The sequence below is a fragment of the Mus musculus genome, chromosome 14 (genome assembly GCF_000001635.26).
Source record: "Mus musculus strain C57BL/6J chromosome 14, GRCm38.p6 C57BL/6J".
Lineage (NCBI taxonomy): Eukaryota > Metazoa > Chordata > Mammalia > Rodentia > Muridae > Mus > Mus musculus.
In genome coordinates this window covers 4652282-4675717 of record NC_000080.6, presented here as the reverse complement: position 1 = coordinate 4675717, position 23436 = coordinate 4652282, and the positions used below count along the sequence as shown (strand labels likewise).

The 23436-nt window shown below is 42.1% G+C and overlaps 1 protein-coding gene across 5 annotated transcripts in view; it reads right to left on the bottom strand.

Annotated features, from left to right (window-relative positions):
* The window catches only part of Gm3239 (predicted gene 3239), a 30125-nt gene that overhangs the window by 4019 nt on the left and 2670 nt on the right, over positions 1 to 23436 (bottom strand). Inside the window, exons 1-5 of one of the 5 annotated variants that reach the window (XM_017316314.2) lie at positions 14819 to 14965; positions 11392 to 11523; positions 10497 to 10659; positions 9415 to 9546; positions 8557 to 8739 (exon numbers count right to left, since the gene is read on the bottom strand). In XM_017316314.2, coding sequence (XP_017171803.1) covers positions 8557 to 8739; positions 9415 to 9546; positions 10497 to 10659; positions 11392 to 11523; positions 14819 to 14912 — 704 coding nt within the window. In that variant the 5' untranslated portion in view covers positions 14913 to 14965. Of the gene's footprint in view, positions 1 to 8556; positions 8740 to 9414; positions 9547 to 10496; positions 10660 to 11391; positions 11524 to 11683; positions 11781 to 14127; positions 14243 to 14818; positions 14966 to 21285; positions 21437 to 23436 lie in introns of those variants that run through there. The other 4 variants (XR_874133.1, XR_874129.2, XR_874132.2 and 1 more) reach the window with 4 other exon arrangements.

The following is a 23436-nucleotide window of genomic DNA, read 5'->3' as shown; positions in this document are numbered from 1 at the left end:
GCAGACCTTGACATTGTTGGTGAACGTTTTTTTCCTAATGTGTAGTTTGCCAATTTGTCCTATTGGCTATGCCCTTTGTCTTATAGAAGCTTTTCAGTTTCTTGTGGCCCATTTATAAATTTTGATGTTAGAGTCTGAGCTATTGGACTTCTGTTTATGACATTTATCCCCATTCCCATGAGTTTGAGGCTCTTTCCTGCTTTCTCTTCAGTTAGATTCAGTGAATCTGGTTTTATGTTGAGTTCTTTAATCCACCTGGCCTTGAGGATTGTGCCAGGTGACAAATATGCATCTATTTTCATTTTTCTACATACTTACTCCAAGTTAGACCAGCGACATTTATTGAAGATGTTTCTTTTTGCATTGCATATTCATGACTTTGTCCATGATTAAGTGTCCATGAGTCTAGTTTAATTTCTCGGTCTTCAAATCATTTCTTTTTCTATTTTAAAACACTTTAATCTTACATTTCAAATGCTAGCTATTTTTCCGGTTTTCTGCCTAAAACCCACTTACCTCATGCCCCTTCTACCTACTTCTATGGGGGTGCTCCTCCAGGCACCCACACAGTGCTCTCTTGCTAGCCTAGCATTCCCCTACACTGGGGCATCGAGCCTTTAAAGGACCAAGGGCCTTTTCTCCCATTGATGTCCAACAAGGCTGTCATCTGGCACACATCTGCCTAGAGCCATGGGTCACTCCATGTGTGATTGGTGGTTTATTCCCTGGGAGTTCTAGGGGATATGGTTGGTTGACATTGTTGTTCTTCCTATGCTTGTAACCCCCTATAGCTCATTCAGTCCTTTCTCCAACTCTTTTACTGGGGACTCTATGCGCATTCCAAAGAGGGGCTGCAAAAATGTGCCTCTGTATTTGTCACTCTCAGGTGGAGCCTCTGAGGAGACAACTGTAGCAGGCTCCTGTCAGAAAGCACTTATTGGCATCTTCCATAGTGTCTGGCCTTGGTGTCTGTATGTGGGATGGATCTTCAGGTGGGGAAGGCTCAGGATGGCTTTAGCTTCATTCTCTGCTCCACACCTTATCTCCACATTCCCCCCTGTGTTTGCTGGCCTAAAGGGTCCTGGATCCACCAACAAGGGGCTTACTCTATAGAGGCTCAATTTTACCAAGAAAAGGATTGTTGCAGAATTATACCATGGCACCAAGAAGGTCAACTACAGTATCTTAGGTCCAGCTAACCTGGTAGAGAACTGAAGACCTGAGCTATCTGGGGAAAGGAAGCAGCATGAAATGTCACACAGCTCTCTCTGAGGCAACTGCTAGAACTGGAATAGGGATATTTGTTTGTTTGTTTGTTTGTTTGTTTGTTTATTATAAGGTAGAGTTTGTATATTCCTGTAATTCCAGCACTCAGAAGGTTTTTTAAAAATTGTTGTAGTTAGTATTGCTGTTGTTTCTATTGGTTTTGTTTTGAACTCTCCCAGCTCTTTGCACTGGACCCAGAATACTAAGCCCATGCTCTGTACAGACCTATCATTCACATTAATCAGTGATTTTATTCTTAGCAACCACTCCTCAGATGATGTCATTACTCACTTTCAAATAAGGAAAACAGTCATACAGATATTAGTTAATTTGTATGGTCTCATGTAACCAACTCATCATGACTGTAGAGTGCATCACAATCTTTGGAATAACCAAGCTTCTATTTTTGATATGACAGGCCTCTGTGGAAGACTCCATTAGCTGACAGAGGACCTGGAATGACTGCCACCTGAAGGCCAAGGCTGCCCCTCCAGTGTCTCTGAAGCCTGAGGCAGAGGTCAGCCAACAACACAGGAACACTTGCCCACAGCTGGTTCAGGTCTGTATTTTGGGTGAGACCTGAGACCTGGATGAACAGAGTTCTTCTGAGTTCTGGTAAAGGGGAGAACAAACACTTAGACTTGAGGAGAATATTGGATCTTTGGGATTTGTTAGTATTCTATTCTATTATTATTATTATTATTATTATTATTATTATTCTATAGTATTCTGCTATTTCTACTAATTTTAGTTTGAACTCTCCCAGCTATTTGCACTGGACCCAGAAAATTAAGCCCATAATCTGTACAGTCCTATCATTCATGTATTTATTGTAATCAACACAGTCATCAATAGTAAACTAAGTGTATTGGTTCATGGTTATAGTCTACTCTACTAAAATAAATGATTTGGACTGATTAACAATTTCTAGTGATTGTGTGAGTACAGGAACACATAAGAAGATATTTAACTGAAAATTAGTAAGTAGTTGCCCCTTTTTCTTAATCCATACATTGTAATATGTAAAGACAGAGTTATTTTGAAAACAAGACCTCTGGGAAAAAAAAAAACATTCCGCGAGCACATATTCAGCAAATGTTTAAAGTACAAACCTGAACAGAATTATGACAATGACATCTGGTCCCTACTCTCAGATCAGTCTGCTGACAAGACTTTGAAGGGGATTCAACATGAGCCTAGTGAATCACAGTTTGTTCATCTTCAGGAAGTCATTTCAAAAGATTTCAAAGTAAAAGTGAAGTGCTTAAGAAAGCATGAAAATATTGTTTCCCCAAGGAAGAAATCCTACCTCACTTCTCTAAGGAAGAAGCAAGATTAAAGGTAATTCTAATTTTAAAAACAGTATATGTCATTTGAGTGCAAAGATGCATCTGTGAGCCCACATCTGCAGAGCTTAAGAATGTCTAGACAACAGGATCTCAGCGTTGAACATGTCCTGCATCTTCTTCACACGCTCAGTCCCAGCTGCATCCTTGTCCTTGACCATTAAAGCTATAAGGATACAGGTGTAAAATTCAGGGATCCTGTGATCCTGAGAATTGGGTGTGTCGCAGTTCCTGGGAGAAAAGTTGCCTGTGAGACTCTAAGATTCTTGTGTGACTAACTCCTGGGATTCTGGGATCCTGGGATCCTAAGATCCTGGTCGTGATAGAGTGAGTGAGTGGTAGTGGAGCCTCCTCTGTGGGCTGTGGGACTGTCCTCTGGGTTTGTACCCAAGTTAGACAAGTGCTAGAGTAAACATATGCAAGAAACAATGCCAGCAGTCCTGGGACAGGTGGTGACAAACTAAAACCTTTTAGTATCAGCATCCAGAGCAGAGGGGTAGAGGCTATGGCTCTTCTTGGTTGTTTGTCATGCCACTGAGCAGCCACCTCCTTATGTATTGTCCCTGATGCAGATGTTGCATGACAATCTGTAGATGCACAAGAATCTAAACTCCCTGATACTGAGTGCAATCTACAGTTGTCAGTTTTATCATCTTGTGGTGTTAGGATATTTGATCTCTTTGTCTATTTTTACTTGCTGTAAAAGGAGCCTAGGGCAGCTCCTCATAACTCTCTGTGAGTGCTCAGCATAGCACATTCCTGGTTTGGTAATGTTTTCAATTGCAGGGTTAATCTGACCCCTTACAAGAGGATTTGTAGAGTCATATAGCACTTAACTATAACAAACTTTCTAGGGGTCAACTGATTGCAGACTGATAACAGCCACGTTCCCCTTTTGGTCCTCTACTTAAGCTTGTCTTAAACTTGAAATATCCTAAAAGTTACTCTCAAGATTATTGTCCCCAAATGACAGATGAGTCTGACTTGCTGTGTCCCTTTCAAGTCAAGTAACAACATTGATTTATAGGCTATGTAGTATATAAATTGCCTTGAATCTGCACTAGCTCCACTATGTTCATAGCAGCCTTAATTATGATAGCCAGTAGCTGGAAAGAACCAAGATTTCCATCAACAGAGGAGTGGATACATAAAATACGGTACATTTGTACAATGAAGAACTAGTCAGCCATTAAAAAGAATGAATTCATGAAATTTTTAGACAAATGGATGGATCTGTAGGATATCATCCTGAGTAAGGTAATCCAATCACAAAAGAACACATATGACATGTACTTGCTCATAAGGGGATATTAGCCCAGAACCTTGGAATACCCAAGATACAAAACGCAAAGCATACAAAACTCAAGAAAAAGGAAGACCAAAGTGAGGATACTTTGATACTTATTAGAATGAGGAACAAAATACCCATGGAAGGAGTGACAGCAACATAATGTGAAGCAGAGACTGAAGGAATGACCATCCAGAGAATGCTTCACCTGGGGATCCATCTCATAAACAACCAGAAAAACCAGACACTACTATGGATGCCAACAAGAGATTGCTGACAGGAGCCTGATATAGCTGCCAACTGAGAGGTTCTGCCAGTGCCTGACAAATACAGAAATACATGCTCACAGCCATCAAATGGTCAGAGCACAGGGTCCCCAGTGAAGGAGCTAGAGAGAGGACCTATGGAGCTGAAGGGTTTAGAGCCCCATAAGAGGAACAACAATATGAACTAACCAGTACCTCCAGAGATCACTTGGACTAAACCACCAAACAAAGAAAACACATGATGGAACTCATTGCTCTAGGTAAATGTGTAGAGGAGGATGGCCTGGTTGGTCATCACTGGGAGGAGAGTCCTTGGTCCTATGAATGTTCTATGCCCCAGTAGAGGGGCATGCCAAGGCCAGGAGGAAGGGAGTGGGTGGGTTGGGGAGCAGGGGTTGGTGTAGTAAACTGGGGATCTTCAGAAGGTAAACTAGGAAAGGGTTTAGCATTTGAAATGTAAGTAAAGAAAATATCAAATAAAAAAGGCATTTGTGAGAATTTTATAGGATGATACCTAATTACAATCTTCATTGGTTTTGAATGATGTTTTTTGGCAGACACAGGTGAATCATAAAGTAATAAAATGAACATTGAAGGACCCCCACAGAAACCTATCCCCCAAAAGATTGTGGAATTTATTATCTCTACTTGCAGTTTCCAGTGATTGTATATTTGAAGGAAAGCAGAAGCATACACTGCTGTGTTTTCTGACAGCTTTTTATTCCCTTAGACTATGCTTTGATTTAATGAGAGCTATTACAGAAAAACTGATGTATTTGCCATTAATGCGTTCAACACCATCATCCACAGTATTTTCTAAATACAGTAGCTAAATATTTGACAGCAACGATGCAGCATGGGTAAGTTTTCCATCATTAAGTTCCTATCCAGACAGTTGGACATACTCTCCATACTGAATGTATGAAGGACTTTGTAGTTCAGTCTGGCTCAGAAGAAACTATGGAGCCCAAGTCCCATGAAGAGTGCAGAGATCCATCTGGGTCTGATATCTGTGGGATTTCATGATCACACCTGAAATAACAAGGCTCTTAGAGTGAAGAGTTGGAGATCACTGTGTTAGTCATAAGAATAAATGCAATGTACTCAATTGTAACTGAAAGCTGACAGTCAATATGTACTGTGTATAACCTTATCAAAATATCAAATTACTTAAAAGAACAATAAATAACCAATAAATAACAAAACTTTGAATGAAAACAAGAAAAACCAAATACCTAAACTAATCAAAACTCAAACCAAAATCAAACCACAAAAACTGTGCAAAGCAAAATTCTTAGTCTGCTCATTTTGTAGCACAGCCTTACAGCCTGTGGCTGTCCTTGGCAACTAAGTAGAAAAGTAGTTCCTGGAGGTAGCAAACTTTGCCGGAGAAATTTAAGCAACACTCTCCTTTTGGAGTGTGGGTCTGAAGGATATGGCCTCCCAAGTCAAAGCAGAACACATGTTGTAGACTTGTATCCAAGTTTTTACAATTTTGTTGACTGATCTCCATGTAATTAGTCATGATGACCCATCAGGAAAAGAGAAATTTGCACTCAGATTCTTCCTGGATGCCCAGCAGCTCTTGATGTGTCTCAGCATTTATCTGAGTCCCTTTAAATGTGCACTCTTCCTGGGCCAGAGGCTAGATGAAATTAAGGCCTGTTCATACCAAAGAAACAAAATAAAGGAGGAGCATACAGCCCATTACAGCCATGGTTATTAGGGATGAGAGGCAACAGTGCTGTATTTCCTGTGCACACTCAGTGCTCTTCCTCCAGCACTTCTCTTTGAGGGAGATCATTTCCTGGTCTGTGCCATGTTCTGCTTTCTGCTGGACTATTTCACAAGTAGGGAAGAAAGAAACAAAGGCCGGTTAAGCATTTGTCAATTGAGCTGTCTCTCCCAGAACAGCTCTATTCAGCTGGACAAACCAACATGTCCTATCAGCTGAGATCATAATGTGCATCCCAAGTGTCATAGAGCACCTGATCTTGGAATTGTTTCTCACCTTTTAAAAACTGCTAGAATTGGAACTGTCAGCTACACATTATACTGGAGTTCTAAAAAACACCACATTTCCCCAGTTGTGCGGGTATATTATATTGAGTAATAACATTGTAGCAATGTTTGAATGTGAGTTCAAGAGAGATGTGTGCAACCTAGAAACCATGTGGATTCCTTATGGGGTAGGAGCGTGCCCTGAACTGAAGTGAAGGCTATGATTATTTCTCCAGTGCAGGAACCTCACAGGGTTCCTCTTGTCAATCCCTCTATCTGCAAATAACCAGAGACACCATACAACACAATACCCATGGGTAATTCATGGTTCCTAGAATCTGCAAGAGTGTGCTAAATAAAAATATTACCAAGGCTGGGCAATGAACCTTAAAAGTGATGGTCATGAAGAAACAGAACAACACCCCTGTACATCTATGACTATTGCAGGGCATACTCTCAAACACACATAATATTTAGGTTTATGCAATACAAGCATATTGTATCGCAGTGATCTTTTTAGTTTCGCAGTTAATACAAATATAAAAATCTCCCAGGATACTTTGCAGGAATAAAAAACAAATCTTGAATGGGAAAGGTATTTAGTGGGCATAGTATATAGGCAGCGCAGTCAGTGATATGCTTTCCACTCATAAACCGGTCTGGGAATCAGGGTTCTTGTCCTATTATCCAATCTGGCTCAGCAAGTTCCCAAGGCTGTGTAGAATAGGTTTGTTTCCCAGCCTAGGCTCACATGTTGGTGGTGGACCAGCCTCTTGTTCTCGTTCCCTGTTTCAGACTTGTCCTAAAGTAATCAGTTTCTTCCAATAGGATCTCCCTTTTCTATCACCTAACTGACTTGGTGTCCAAAGGCATGAGCCCAGAGTAATAGGAACTGTCTACAACCAGGATCCAAAAGAAACGTTTTCTCCCCAGAATGTGACTGTGTCAGGGCTATTTTGAGTAGGATAAGGCTGACTAGTTGAAGGACAAATGCTTGCATGGATTATCTCACACTGAGTTCATGGAAGGGCTGCACCACACAGGGCCTTTTCATCCTTCAGCAGATGGACATCAGGATAAGTTCTCCCTTCGGGGCTGCTCTGAGGACCACTACAACCCTGAGCACCCTAGACTCTGTGGATAACTCCTCCTTGTTCTGGAAGCACTGGGTCAAAGAGGACTTCTTTTCCACTTTCTGAACATGGCTTCTAACAGACATAACAAGTTTTATACAACCAGAACTGTTTGAAGGTCCTCATTTCTCCCAACCTCCACTGAGGCTGATTGAGACACAGGTCGGAAAAACCATGCATACACAAAAAGAAACACACAGACACACAGTCACAGACACACACACAAGCACACGCAGACTTATTCACATAAAATCATAACTGAGCAGAAAACAATGAGGTATCTGTTATGGTTCAGGACCAAGATAATTCAGACTATGCAGAGGTAATGTTTCAAGGGAGACCCAAGGACTCTGCGATTATTTTAGAGGAAGAAAAAGCACGAGAGAAGCGGGGTCATAGTGGCACACTCCTTTAATCCCAGCACTTGGGAGGCAGAGGCAGGCAGATTTCTGAGTTTGAGGCCAGCCGGGTATACAGAGTGAGTTCCAGGACAGCCAGTGTGAACAGAGAAACCCTGTCTGGGGGGCGGGGGGGAGGGAAACATCTAACAATGGTCCAATTTGGGGGCATATATTAAGAAATTTTTTCATGAAGCCTCAGAAATCACACACCAAACCTGAGCCTGTGTGAAGCCTTTCTATCATCTCTGGTCATCCAGCCAACTCCAGACTCTAAGGCCCAGGAATGACCACTCCAACAGCACTCAAAGAAAATTGAACTAACAAGCTGCTACTCAGGCTCTCTCAGTGTGAACCAAGATATATGAAGCCTGAAGAGACCATTTTGAGATAGAGCAGAAAAGGGGGGAATAGAAAAGCCGCCAAAAGACAGTAATGAAATCCACTTATTTGTCAATTAAACTAGGCTGTCATCCCTGCAAACTATTTCCTACCTAGAATCTCACAAGTTCCCTGTAAAGCAAATGAGCTACAGGCCTTTACTTCTTCCCTCAAAGCTCTTGCTATTCTCAAGAAGGGCTCCAACACAGCACCCTTCAAACTTAAGGCATATAGTGTTGTGATGTCTAATCAACCTATCTCCCTAGTGATTATAGCAGAGCAGGAACATTTGCATGCCAAATATGCAGTTTCTTAAACCAGGCTACCTCCACAGAGAGCCCTGTAGATGATCACATAAACAAACACTTGGAGGAGACATAGGTGAGTGCCTGGAGAAGTTGGTGGACTATTACATTTGATTGTCTATGTTTATGTTTAGACATGAGGGCAATCTGCCTCTGATACACATCATCCTACCTGCTGTTCCTTGGCACTTGGGACACAGATGTTCTTGCTGGCCTCCTCAGAGAACCTCTTTTCTTCCCCACAGGACACTTATGGCCAGCCTGCTCCACCATCAGCCTTCTGTTCTCATTCAGTAATATCCTTACGTTTTCGTTGAGTTGAGTGCACTCACGGAGGAGGTGGTCCTCCTTAATGCTGATCCACAAAGAAAAATTGGTGATTCCCAGCCAGATTCCATTGGCTTGCCACTCCTACAAGTCCTATGATCCCTGCAAGGGCCCTGATTCCCAGACAGCCCCCAGAAGAGTCCACAGTTACATAGCAGCACCAAACAGAGGCAGGTCATATCAAGATACCAGCCATATTCCACAGGACTCAACAAACTTCTAAGAACCCTGACACCAAGAGTACACCTTATACATCACAGAAGAGGAAATGTTCCTCATGGTTGATTATAGGTCTGTGCTACCATAAAACCTTCAGCAGGGAGAGGGCTTAGCCCCTCTGAGAGAGGTGAGACAACCAAACAGGTGTGCAATCTTTACATTTTTGTTGGGAATCCTAGATCTTTTAATCTGTGGTCAGAAACCCAGAGGTTCAGGGTTCCTGGATATTCCCAGCGTGGTGGAAAAGTTTTCTATTTAGAGGATCTTGAATTTGGAAGAATAAAGATTGGAGGGTCTTGGACACTCTTCACACTTAGGACACGTGTGTCCAAGAGGTACAAATCCAAGACCCTTGCCTCAGGGCAGGGTTCCTGGATAAAAACAGATAGCATAAAACCAGAACCCTTGCTTTTGTTCAAAGTCCTAAAAGGACAGAAGCATTCCCTGCCTAGTTCTGGGGGTCTCAGTTGTGTCACTGACTCACCTGTAGGAATAGTTATCTTCTATCAGTTCCATGGAGTACTGCATGGAACCAATTATGGACTGGATCATTTTATTCATATCCAACATTGTCTTCTCATGTTGTGATTTAATGATGTTGAATTCAGTGTTCATCCTGTGGCATGGCCCAAGAAGCAAATAATATGCTGAATTAAGGAATCAATAATCATGTGCAAACAGGCTATATCATGTACTACCCAAGCCAAGTGCATGCCACATCCTGGCTCATTCAAACTGGGTCCCCTAGGTGCTAATTAAACTTACTATCCTGGGCAGAGGACAGCAGAGCCAGGAGACCAAATGGAGCTAGCTGACCTTCAAGGGCTTCCCGGGCAAGCATGTAGGAATAGAGTACTTCTATGACAATTTTACACTACACTGTGCCACAGGCAAGGGTCCAGTAGATATCTGTAATGACTTTCCTCTTATTTTTAAGGCAGGGATTCTCATTTCTTGGTTTCTGTTGTTATGTGAATTCCCAGAGGACACAACTAGTATTTACAGGAGAAAGGCTTTATCACATCTCCTCCAGGAGATTCCTGTGTGACAACAAGGAAACACCAGGAGCAAACTTCCCTGGTGATCACTTTGGATCTCTATGGACTCAACACTAACAGGACCTGCAAACTGTGCATCACACAAATCCTCAGACCCCATCAAAGGTCCCAGAGCCCCAGTCCTGAACAAAACACACGCAACTATGTTCACACACACAGACACAATTAGAATGCCAAATAAATCCAGACAGGTGCCATCTCTCAGAATATAATGAACAATATCAGAGTAAAGCCTTGAAGCCTGCAGGCATTGCATTCACACACTGAGTGACAGTAAGTGTGAGCAGGACATTCTAGCTGTTCACAGCAACAATCAGAATGCAAAAACCCCAAGGTCAAGTACAAAAGAAGATGATAATAAACACACAGCACCTTGTTTATCCAACAATTAAACACCTGTCAGGGCTACTTAATTGAATGATGGGAGATGACGCACTCCATTCATGGAAGGAAATTGGGTTAACAGATGGCACAATACAGTCAACAGGGTACTGGGCATAATTCCAACCTGTAGTTCAAATCCTCATACATGTAAAGGTTCAGGATTCCACACATTTCCTCCATGTCATTGCTGATCTTCCTCATATCCAATTTCAGTTCTTCTAGTTCATTTATTTTTGATCTCTTCTTAGTCATTTTGGAATTTTGGGTTGAAGTATTTCTAGCAGACCCTGCAGATAGGTAAACACAAAAGAATTTGCATACTTGATGGCCCAGGGGCAGGGGAGACCATTCTGAGTCCCAAGAAGAAGATGGAGGGAGAGAAAAGATAAAGACAGTGAATTCCTAAAAGAACAGAAAAGCTATCTTCCAGCTGGTTTGCTAAGCTATGTTCCTCTTCCTAACCACCATTGTCAGACATATGCCACACTCCCTGTTACAGGCCCGGTTGCCTTGAAATGTATAAGCTGCCTCAGACATAAAGATATGGGGAACATTGTCAGGTCATATCAGATGGGAGGCAGGGAAATGCTGAAGTTCATAGTGCTTAGCACTATCAAGCACTAATTAATCGTGTGTCTTCAAATCCAAAGTGTCTGAGTCCTCACCACATGACATGACCAGGGGAGCATCCTTCTCTGTTCTTTTCATCAGAGACTCAAGTTACCTACAGTAATCTGGAAGATGAAGTGCTTCAACTCCCTTCCATGAAAGGACACACTGTTATTCTCATAGTGCCCACTCCTGACATTTTTTGCCACTCAAAATGAAATTAAATAGCTCCCAGAAAAGTAGCTGCAGGTTTGTCAATTCCTGGCTCTGTCAAACTAATCATCAGAAATTCTTGACTCTTTTTCTGACGTTGACAAAGTCCAAGGCTTCAGCTTGTAAGACCTACTCCTGGAAGGCCCAGCTCAAGCCTACCTCTACCAGGAAGTTCCCCAACTCTGCCCAGGACTCACTGTGCCTTCTCCAGAATGATTTCCTTCTTCCTTTTTCATGAGAAAGGATTCCCTCTTCCTTCTCTGTTGGTCTGGTCTCTCCTTCATCGCCATTCTCTTTCTGAAATAGCCTGAGCAGCCAGGAAAACATTCCTGCTGGTGAACCCAGAGCAAACAGAAGGGATGAACCACAGGCACTTGCTGTCACCACAACACAGATGACAACACAGAGAATTCTAGTTCTATCCTAGATACAAGAGATTCTCCAAGGAAGGCATTACTGATGATGTCACTAGCAACTGCCATGACCTACCTGTTAACTAGTTCTGTCCAGCTTGGTCCTTTTCTGGGGTGCCTCTCCTGGAGCCTCTCATGGACCCGTGGGATCCCCTTTGGCAACCTCTCCTTCCAAAGCTGGAGAATTCTACTGCTTCATTAGATGTCATGTGCTTTTGAGGGGGAACGTTGGTTAGGACTCTGACATGCTTAAGAGATTTTGTTAGCACCCAAATCTCTAGGGACTGTGGATGTAGTAGATGTTTCACAACAGTAAATATACCAGCTGTGTCAATTCATGTGACATACACTCCAATTTCCCAGGGTTTTCCTGTCTCACAGAGGCAAATATCTTTCTCCTATAGGTTTAATTGTACAAAACATGGACAATATTTTCTAACGGTGTATTCCTTGACAGAGGGCATTTTTTCATATATATATATATATATATATATATATATATATATATATATACATGAGTTTCACAAAATCTCTGGTTTACAACCCTATCTTTTACAAAGAAAACTCCCTACTCTTTTGAACATATGGAATCATCTACAGGGCAAATATAAAAAGTTAACTTGCTGTCCCTTCTTCAAAACATTATCCTGCACATGCTCCCATTCTCAAATACAACCAGACAATTTAAGTGGGCAACAGAGAGTAGTGGTCATCCTGGACTGTACATTACTGCATTGTAGCCTCATAGCAATTACTTCTCCAATATCTGTCTTCCAGAATTGCTAAGTTGAGAAATGAGGGTGTTGCAGGTTGTAACGTCATACTGTACTCACAGCAAATATAATACTCAGAAGGTAGGGCTGGGAGTGCAATGACCTGAATTGAGATGAAACCTCAATTTTAATGTGTCTATAAGGTCAGGATGCTGTCCCTTTGGCATTATCATCTCTGGCTTTTGTGTTCTTATGCTGGCTTTGCTGAACCTGTGCCCCCTAACCTCACAGATTTAAGAGTGAAAAATCATGTATATCTTCTTTCAGAAAACATCTGAATTTCACTACCTTCTTGAGCCACACAATATCAATATGCAGAGCTCAAAAATCAGGGGGAGATAGGTGATGGCTTCAAAGATGAGGGCTTTTTCTTACAATTAGGGCGCATATTTTTTTCCAATGTGATTTTTCCTTTTCTCTTTCACTAAGGGTGGCTTGTGTGTTTGCTGGCCTAAAGGGTCCTGGTTCCAACAACATGGGGCTTACTCTATAGAGGCTCAATTTTACCAAGAAAAGGATTGTTGTAGAATCATGTCGTGACAGCAAGTAGTTCAACTACACTGTCTTAGGTCCAGCTGACCTGGTATAGGACTGAAGACCTGAGCTATCTGAGGAAAGGAAGCAGCATGCAGTGTCACACAGCTCTCTCTGATGCAAACTGCTGGAATTGGAATAGGGATGTTTGTTTGTTTGTATGTTTGGTTGGTAATTATAAAAACAAAAAAAAAGTTAGCCACAGTTGGTACATGCCAGTAATGTCAGCACTCAAAAGGGTTTTAAACAATTGTTGTTGTTTGTATTCCTGTTGCTTTTATTGGTTTTGTTTTGAACTCTCCCAGCTATTTGCACTGGACCCAGAATATTAAGCCCATGCTCTGTACAGTCCTATCATTTATGTTAATCAGTGATTTCATTCTTAGCAACCACTCCTGAGATGATCTCATTACTCACTTTCAAATAAAGAAAACAGTCATACAGACATTAGTTAACTTGTATGGTCTCACGTAATCAACTCATCATGACTGTAGAGTGGCATCCCAATCTTTGAAATACCCAAGCTTCTGTTTTTGAGATGCCAGGCATCTGTGGAAGACTCGCTATCTGGTATGGTAGGGGACCTGGAATGGCTGCCACCTGAAGGCCAAGACTGCCCCTCCAGTGCCTCTGAAGTCTGAGGCAGAGGTCAGCCACCAACACAGGAACACTTGGCCATATCAGGCTCAGGACTGTACTTTGGATGAGCCCTGAGACCTGGATTAACAGAGCTTTCCAGAGTTCTGGTAAAAGTGAGCACAAACACTTAGACTTGAGGAGAATAATGGATCTATGGGACAAACATCTTTCTTTTTTATTTATCTTTGCTATGTTCCTAGTTTATGTCAATACCAAAGGCACCCTACTTTACAACATCTATTCTCTCTGGGTGTTAAAGTTATTGCCTGTGTATACACACTAGAGTTACTAGAACAATACATTCTGTCCAATTTTTTTAAATAATTAAATATTTTTTATTGATATCTTTTTATTTATTCACTTTACACTCTGCTTTCTGCCCCCTGACACCTATATTCTTTCCCCAATATTGCTGGCTGCTTCTTTTCTGAGGGAATATGTGGCAGCTATCTCAGGTCATCCCTTCTTCTACCAAAGCTGAGTGACCCTGTCCTGGAGAAAGGTGCTGAGGGTGCTGGGAATGAATGACTTCTGCTTGGCTTTCTTCTTGTTCCACTTGGCTGTCTTTGAGCAGTTCTTGCAGAACTGTCCTTGAACTTGGTACTTCATCCTGATGGTCCGTAAGAAGCACTGGTTTTATTAATTATTCTTGAGAGTATATTTCCATCAAACCGAATCCCATCAGTATACTAACAAGGACAAAGGAAATGAGATATGAGACATCTATTCCAGGAGTTTCCAATTGTTCTCAGACCAGCAGTAGAGAAGCCCACAAAGCTGGCAAAGGTAACTGAGGTCACACAGGGTCCTGAGAGCATACTGCTGCTTTCCTAAAGAATGTCATAGATGATTATTATATCTAAACTCCCATAGATTCGTGTGCACTGGACACCAAAGGGCTCACCATACTTTGCTTTTGTCACTCAGCTTCTCCAAGTATTAGAAGTCCCCCAATTTAGAGGGATTTGAAGGTATAAATAAGTCCCAGTGGCTAGAGGTACCTCAAAACAATGTGTAAGAACAGAGAACTGCTTGAGAATCAGAAAGACAAGAGCAAAGTCATAGCCCAATAAGAAAATCTGAGTAACAAGCCATCAAGTGAAAACTGAAAGTAGCAGGCCATGCACCAGTAAGGTTGGTTCTTGGCTCTCAGGTAGATCTATCTGAAAATTTCTGAGGAACTCCATTTTGATTTCCAGAGTTGCCATAGCACTTTGCAGTCCCACCAGAAATGGAAGAATGTTCCTCTTTCTTCAAATTCTCACCAACATATGCTTTCACATGAGTTTTTTTGATCTTAGCATTCTTTACTGGAAAGTATAACGCTGGACACCACCTCAGGGTCATTTTGATATTCATTTACCTGAAAAAAAAGGACTTTGCACACTTCTTCAGTGCTTCTCAGCCATTCAAGATGCGTTGTTGTGAATGTTGTGTTTAGTTCTCTACCTCATTTTTAGATTGTGTTCTTAGCTCTTATGAAGGTTATCTACTTGAGTTCTTTATAACATAACAACAGAACCTGAGGAAATCCAAAACATCATCAGATCCTACTACAAAAGGCTATACTCAGGAAAACTGAAAACCTGTATGAAATAAACAACTTCCTAGACAGATACCAGATACCAAAGTTAAATCAGAATCAGATTAACGATGTAAACACTCTCATTTCCCTAAAGAAATAGAAGCAGTCATCAATAGTCTCCCAGCCGAAAAAAGTCCAGGACCTGACGGGTTTAATGCAAAGTTCTAGCAGACCTTCGAAGAAGACCTGATTCCAACTCTCCTCAAACTATTCCACAAAATAGAAACAGAAGGCACTCTACCCAATTCTTTCTATGAAGCCACAATTACTCTGATACCTAAACCACACAAAGATCCAAGAAAGAAAGAGAACTTCAGACCAATTTCTCTTATGACCATGGATGCAAAAATACTTAATAAAATCCTCACAAACCGAATCCAAGAACACATCAAGACAATCATCCATCATGACCAAGTAGGCTGGATCCCAGGGATGCAGGGATGGTTTAATATACGCAAATCCATCAGCGTAATTCACAATATAAACCAAATCAAAGAAAAAAACGCATGATTATCTCATTAGATGCTGAGAAAGCATTTGACAAAATCCAATACCCATTCATGATAAAAGTCTTGGAAAGATCAGGAATTCAAGGCCCATACCTAAACATGACAAAAGCAATCTACAGAAAACCACCATCAAACTAAATGGAGAGAAGCTGGAAGCAATCTCACTAAAATCAGGAACTAGACAAGGATGCCCACTTTCTCCCTACCTATTCAATATAGTACTTGAAGTCCTAGCCAGAGCAATTCGACAACAAAGGAAGATCGAGGGGATACAAATTGGAAAGGAAGAAGTCAAACTATCACTATTTGCAGATGATATGATAGTATGTATAAGTGACCCTAATAATTCCACCAGAGAACTCCTAATCCTGATAAACAGCTTCAGTGCAGTAGCTGGATATAAAATTAACTCAAACAAATGAATGCCCTTTCTCTACACACAGGATAAACGGGCTGAGAAAGAAATTAGGGAAACAACACCATTCACAAGAGTCACAAACAATATAAAATACCTTGGCGTGACTCTAACTAAGGAAGTGAAAGATCTGTATGATAAGAACTTCAAGTCTGTGAAGAAAGAAATTGAAGAAGAACACAGAAGATGGAAAGATCCCCCATGCTCATGGGTTGGCAGGATTAATATAGTCAAAATGGCTATCCTGATGAAAGCAATCTACAGATTCAAACTTCCAACTCAATTCTTCACTGAGTTAGAAAATGCAATTTGCAAATTCATCTGGAATAATAAAAAAAACCTAAGATAGCAAAAACTATTCCCAACAATAAAAGAACCTCTGGGGGAATCACCATGCCTGAACTCAAGCTGTAGTACAGAGCACTTGTGCTAAAAACTGCATGGTACTAGTACAGCGACAGACAGGTAGATCAATGGAAAAGAATTGAAGACCCAGAAATGAATCCATACACCTATGGTCACTTGATCTTTGACAAGGGAGCTAAAACCATCCAGTGGGAAAAAGACAGCATTTTCACCAAATGGTGCTGCCACAACTGGCAGTTATGTAGAAGAATGCAAATTGATCCATTCTTATCTCCTTAAACAAGACTCAAGTCTAAGTGGATCAAAGTACTCCACATAAAACCAGAGACACTGAAACTTACAGAGGAGAAAGTGGGGAAAAGCCTCAAAGATATGGGCACAAGGAAAAAGTTCCTGAATAGAACAGCAATGGCTTGTGCTGTAAGATCGAGAATCGACAAATGGGACCTCACAAAATTGCAAAGCAAAAGACACTGCCTCTGGTGCATTCTGGGGGTCCAGTTTCCTGAGGTTGCCTGTTTACATTCTTTCTGCCAGACATCAGGACTTCAGTCATTTTCCCTCTACCAATACCAGTTCAGGTTTCCCTCCCCCCACCCCAACTGCCCCCTACCATGTTAGGGAGGGAGGGAAGGACCTGGGAGGGAAAGTGATCCTGTTTGTTTAAAAAAGACTTTCATTATGATGTGTTAGACTTAGGACTAGCTCTGGATGCTGTATGCTGGCTCTTATGGGACTCTGTTACAGAACACTCCTCTGAAGTGCTCTAGGCATCCCTGCAGCAGAGGCTCTGCCTGGGTTCATCCAGCTACCTCCTAAATCTTCTCTATCCAGAGAACACTATTCACTAGAAATAGGCAGAAACTGCAGAGAGCCGGGTTCAAGGGTGGCAATCTCAGGTCTACAGGCAGTATTTCTCAATAAAAGTGTAGTTTCTTCCAGCCATGGTTATGCACTCCTTTAAATCCCATCACTTAAAAGTTATAAACAGGAGGATCTCTGTGTGTTCAAAAACAGCAAGCTCATAACATATCAGAGAGTTTGGAATGGAGGAAGACACTCACTGAGTACCAAACATATTGTTTCCCGGACAGAAGGTCCTGAAGACTAGATCCATGTAAACTCTGATGTGTTCTCTTTCTGGCTGTGACCATCAGGTTGTCCATGAGCAGAAAGAAGCCCACAAAAGTCACTCCACAGGATCCTCCCAGGCTTTGTTCCTACTTCATCTGAGAGACAACCAAGCAAGACCAGATTTTTTTTTATTGCTTGTTCTTCTTCTGCATGACCAGGTCCTTCTGCTCAGCAGTACTATAGCCTTTGCTCCAGACTATCCTGTTCCTGATAATTAGAGTATGTGTTCTTAGTGGAGGGGTATCAAAAAGCATGCACACACTGGAATAAAAATGCAAGTGTTTACAAAGGATACCAGTGGTTGATGATCAGCCAGGCAAGCAAAGCAGCCAGCTTCTGGGGGAAAGAGCAAACAGTATTTCAAGACAGAGGCCGAGAATGAAACCCAATGAGATCTTCTAGAAAATGAAGAAAATGCATGAAAAAGTGCATGAAAAAAAAAATACCACATGCCTATACTATACAAAAAAGAAAATATACACACACACAAAAACACACATATCAGCAGCCTATCCACCACACACAGAGTATGTAAATGAGAGCAAAATACCAAAAAAAAAGCACCTCGTGCTGCAAGAACACATTCGTTTAGTTATAGCATACCAGCAATTTGAGCGGTATCTTACACTATGCTAAACAAAAGGTGGAAGATACAATTGCTATGGTGAGCATGCTTTGCTTGGCCAGACTATGCTGAAGTGGTTGCATAAAATTTCCTCTTGCAATCTTAAATCTCTGACACCATGTCCCTAGCTTGTCAGAATCCCTACCCACATCCATAGTCATCCAGTCAACAGGAGAATGCAATCTACAGAAAAGGAGAATACTCCAGCCTCATTGACAAAAAACATGGCTAACACTCTGCTAATCAGATTTCAGTCAGTGTGAGTCTGTCCTGGGCAGATTAAAAAGATTGTCTTGAAATGTAGACAGCAAAGATGAGAAATGCCACATGTCACCCCAAAAAAGATGACATCAAGAACTGCTCATTTGGCATTTGCAAAGGGATTCCCCCCACCCTTGCAAGCTGCTTCTCACATGTGAATTATATGACTGATGCCAAGCAAATAAGCCACAAGCCCTGACTTCACTCACTTAAAGCTCTGTGCACTGAACCCTGTAGGCGTGTGGTGTATTATTGAACTGTACTCATCTTTGGGCTGAAGTATTAAGCAGAGGTGGATTTGCTTGCTGATAATCCACTTTCTCACAAGAAGCTCATTCCCCAGAAATATTTGTGCTTGGACATAGACCTGAACAATTGGCTGTCATGAGGTATGTACTTAGATTGCTGTGTGGATGAGTAAGATGATGGATGAAAGCACAGGTAGGTGGATGAGCTCGTCTAGAAGTTACAAGGGCAGATGGAGCTAACCATTAGCCTGACAAAGCTGCCTGTCTCTACCTGTTGTTCCTGACTCTGGAAGTCACTGGCCTCTTCCTATTGGTCCTTATGGAGCCCCTTTAAGTCCCACAAGTACTGCAGCACCAGTGCCTCATCTTCCAGCACTTTCTTATTCCTGTGCCTCCTCAGCATGTCTACCTTCTTCTTCAGCTGATTCAGTTCCATCAGAAGGTGGCTCTGCAGGTTTCTGCAAACACCCAATGCATACAAAGCCCCTGCTATCCTTTTCCTATTAACTTATAAGAAACACCATCAACCCCACCAGACCCTGGTTCTCAGGAAGACCTAGATAAGAACTCAGGACATCTAGGTGAGCTGCACTCAGAAAGCAAAAATTAGAGAACAGCAAATTCCAGAAACACTCATGCTACTTCCAAAAGTCCCAACACTAAGAGGGATCCATGTTTCCTAAAAAGAAGAAGTGGACTACAGTTGTCCCTATCTGTCCATCCTAATGGAGAAACATCACGAAGGAATGGGCAAAGGCACTATGAATTGGAAAGGAGAAACAAGGGGAATACTTGCTATATATGGGTCTGCTGATAACTAGCTCTCTACAGATCCTGACTCAGCCCCGGGGGTCAAGAAGACCTCACATGATACAAATAGTTCTTCTGTCAAGACCAGGGTTTCTCAATTTACCAAATGCTGTGGATGCTTTAATGCAGTGACCTCCCAAACTTAAGATTATTTTCATTGCTACTTGGGTACTATAATTTTTGTACTGTTATAAGCCATAATAGAAGTGTCTGAGATAAAGGATTGTCTGATACACAACCTCTGTGAAAGGGTCCTTTGACCTTTTTTTTTTTTACCCCAAAAAGTGTTTCAACCCACAGGTTTACAACAGAAAAATCTAAAGGCTCCTGTGTGAAGTGGCAGAAAGCAAGAACCAGAGCTCGAGAGTCTCCTGTGCAGGATCAAAAGCAGAGATGGCAATTCTACAGCTCATGTGCTCCCAAGCAAGACAGACAGTTACCTATAGCAGCCTTTCTCTTTGCCAGGAATTCAAATGTCTCTGAGGCCTCAGTGTACACATTCTGTAAGCTCTGCAGGTCCAACATTACCTGCTTAATCTCCACTTTCAATTTTTCATAGTAAGGATTTGATCTGTGGTTGGGCCTGGCCCCAAGAGCAAAGAGTCCCAAGAACACAGGCTTCAAGGGTCACCTGAATCCAGGATGGATTCTGAACTATCCAAGCTCACAGTATGTTACCTTCTACCTCCTATGTACTAGGATCATCTAAGCTTATTAATCTTACTATCTTGTCCAAAGGTCTCCAGAGGCTGGGTGTCCAGGTGGTTAGATTTCTGGTTGTTTGAGCTCCCACATAGGCCTGGAGGGACAGACGAGGTCTCTAAACTCTCAGTAGTTTATGGCACAGGTGTGGGTATACAGAAACTATGAGGACATTTCTCCTTTTTTTTTTCTTTCAGAACAAGGGCTCTTGATCTTTGGCCTAGTCCTATGAATTTGGCCAAACTATATAATCCACATTTCAGGGAGAATTACCCAGAATGAGGAGGTCATGGTGAATTCACCACAGAACTCAAATATTTCATCAAGTTGAACACATAATGCAAGTGCATTGTTGCTTGAAGTATGGTTTCCAGTCCTAAGCATTGGCATTGTCAGCAGACTGTAAGGCAGGCAATTCCTCAGGTCCTACCACATACCCTTATGACCAGAATATAGAGAGAGTCACACACACACACACATGCATGCACACAGAATCAGGGTGTGTTTGCAGGGAGAATGAGAAAGTACAATTGAAATAGAATCCAGAGGAAATGCAGAGGACATTCTGTTTATAAGACCCAAAATCTGAGAAGAGTATTAATGAGCCCAAGACCTTCCATCATGTATCAGGATGGACCAAATGGGACCAAGCTTTCCTGGTGATATAGCAAGCTTCAGCAAGCAACACCTGCCAGACAATTGCAAAGCTTTGCAAACAGACAAACAACGAACTCAAGCAAGCAAACAATCTATCAAAACCTCACAGCAACTAATATCTCACTCAAACGGTCACATGTCAGTGCCTCTATCAATACATGCTGAGACATCACATCCTCTTCAATCCCTCAGTTGTAGGCTTTCATTTTCATATAAAAAAAATATAATACCCTATGTCCGCAGCTCACTCCTGCTCTGACTTCAAGTTCAGCCTGTGAGAATGTTTAGCGAGAAAAGGTTGGGCACAGTGACACCCTGGAGTTACAGTCTCCCAGTAGCATAAAATTTAATAAGAATAAATTGTAGGCCATACCATAGACCCAAGAAATTGACCATGATGTTTGACAGAATGAAAAATACCTCTTGTGCAAAGCTTTCTCACTGATGAAGATCAGGTGATCATGTAGCTCATTTTTCCCACTGGTCATCGGCTGACTGATTAGACTTTCCACTTTCCTCACCCATCGTCTGAACTGGAGTGTTGGGGATGATGGTGGTACACCAGCAGCCCCTATGGGTAGATGAACACAAGTGAATATGCATACTGTCAAGGCACAGAGCATTGACAGAACACTGAGTCCTATACAGACATCTGACAAAACAGGAATCCATGTGACCCAGTCATTCCTCTTTCGCTTCACTTTGCACATGCATCATGTGACCAAGGACAGGATCCTCAGGCTTATTCATAGCTGCGTATGATTTAAATAGGCAGTACTGTCCATAAGCTTGTGGTATAGAAACCATCAGAAAATTATCATAGCCCACAAGCACCAAGATGGTGTGGAGATGCCCATATCTCCTGTCAGGTCACTCTAGAAACAAGACTATGGATGGAAAAACAGTGCAAGAGCACAACGCGTTCCCAGACTCACCAAGTCAGCTGCGTGAGAGCCCAGTGTGCCCAGAGTTGGCAAGAAAGCACCAGTCTCTACTCTGGCTCACTATTTTGACAGTCCAGTGGCTAGACTAGAGAACAAACTGATACCCACACCTGCTACCTATGTGGGCAACTTTTAGGGAACACTGTTCAGAGACGTTCTTCTGTGACATCTGAGAAATGAAAGGTCTTCCCTGGGAAGCCAATTTCTTTCCTTCTTAGGAGAGCTGGACAGACAGTTCACCTAATGGAGTCCCTGGGGTAAAGGACAGTGATGCCCAGCCCTGAGGTGCTGACATCTCACTCACAGTCCTCTGCCTGCTGCTGCTTTCACTTTTGTCCTGTTCAAACCCATTTCCCCTGTAAGAGCAGAAGCCTGAAACTCCCAGGACAACAGCTTTGGCCTTAAAACTTCATTGATCTGGGACAAACTAATGTCCTGTAATCATTGACAAATTCAGGATCCATGACAAGCAGGGAAGGCCAGAAGTCTCTCTGGGAAAGAGAGACTAACTACTGAGTCCCAATTCCTGAAGACCCAGAAACAGACTGTGGTCTCCTTCAGGAATTTTCCCATCTTCTGACCAATACTTATGGTGGCGCATTTTCAAGGACCATTTATTTCTTGATGCTTTGGTCTGAGGGTCAAGGGTCATCTTTCTTCCTCTCACTTGTGTCCATTCTTTCTCCTAAGTAGCATCCTTCCTCTAGCCAAAATATCTATGGATGATTAGGAAAGGCAGTGCATAAAGTGGTCCAAGAGCAGTTGGTGTTGCCACAACACAGGTGACATCTCAAACCATGCCAGGCCTCTCCAGGATACAAAAGAATGTCTAGGGAAGGAACTGCTGATGTCATGGGGAGCTGACACTGCAACCATGCTAACTAGCTCTCCTCACAATTCATGCTGCACTTTCCAGGAGCCACTCCTAACACTGAAGGGAATCCTTTCAGTACCTCCTCCTTCCAAAGACCTCCATTAGATTGGTTGGAAACTCATTACTAATTCCCCCATGGGGAACTGATTGTTTATTTTCAAAAATTTCCCCAGGAATGTTTCATTTCTTTCTCAAAATTCCCCTATTCATCTAAATGTGAAATAAAATACTCCTGAAAATTCAGATTAGGATGAATATGGATGCAGAAGGAACACCTGCCTCAAGTACTGATGCTTGGAAGCACACCCAGGAAGAGCCTGCAGGGCCTTGAACTCACAGATATCTACTTGTCTCTGAGTACTCCCAAGTGCTGAAATTAAAGGCAGGCACAACCAGGCCAGGCATTCCCATCACCTCCTTTCTCTCCCCTACTTCAACTTGTGTCCCAACATTTTCTTTGGTCCCTACCTCTAATAGAAAGCAGGGCAGAAGGTACTTGGATTCTAGCTAATGGCTCTTTTACTGTCATTCTCTTATGAAGCCTGGACCACATGTGTGCTGTTAGTCAATGTGATCACATATAGCTTCAAACATTAAAATATACCCTTTGTTACAAGATCCAATCTTCTTGAAATTCAAACTGTGTTCACTGAAAAATACATCAAAGATGGGAGAGAGGGGAAGAGAGAGAGAGAGAGAGGGAGAGCAAATTCTTGCATACATGTTGCCACATGCCATGATAACACAGTAATC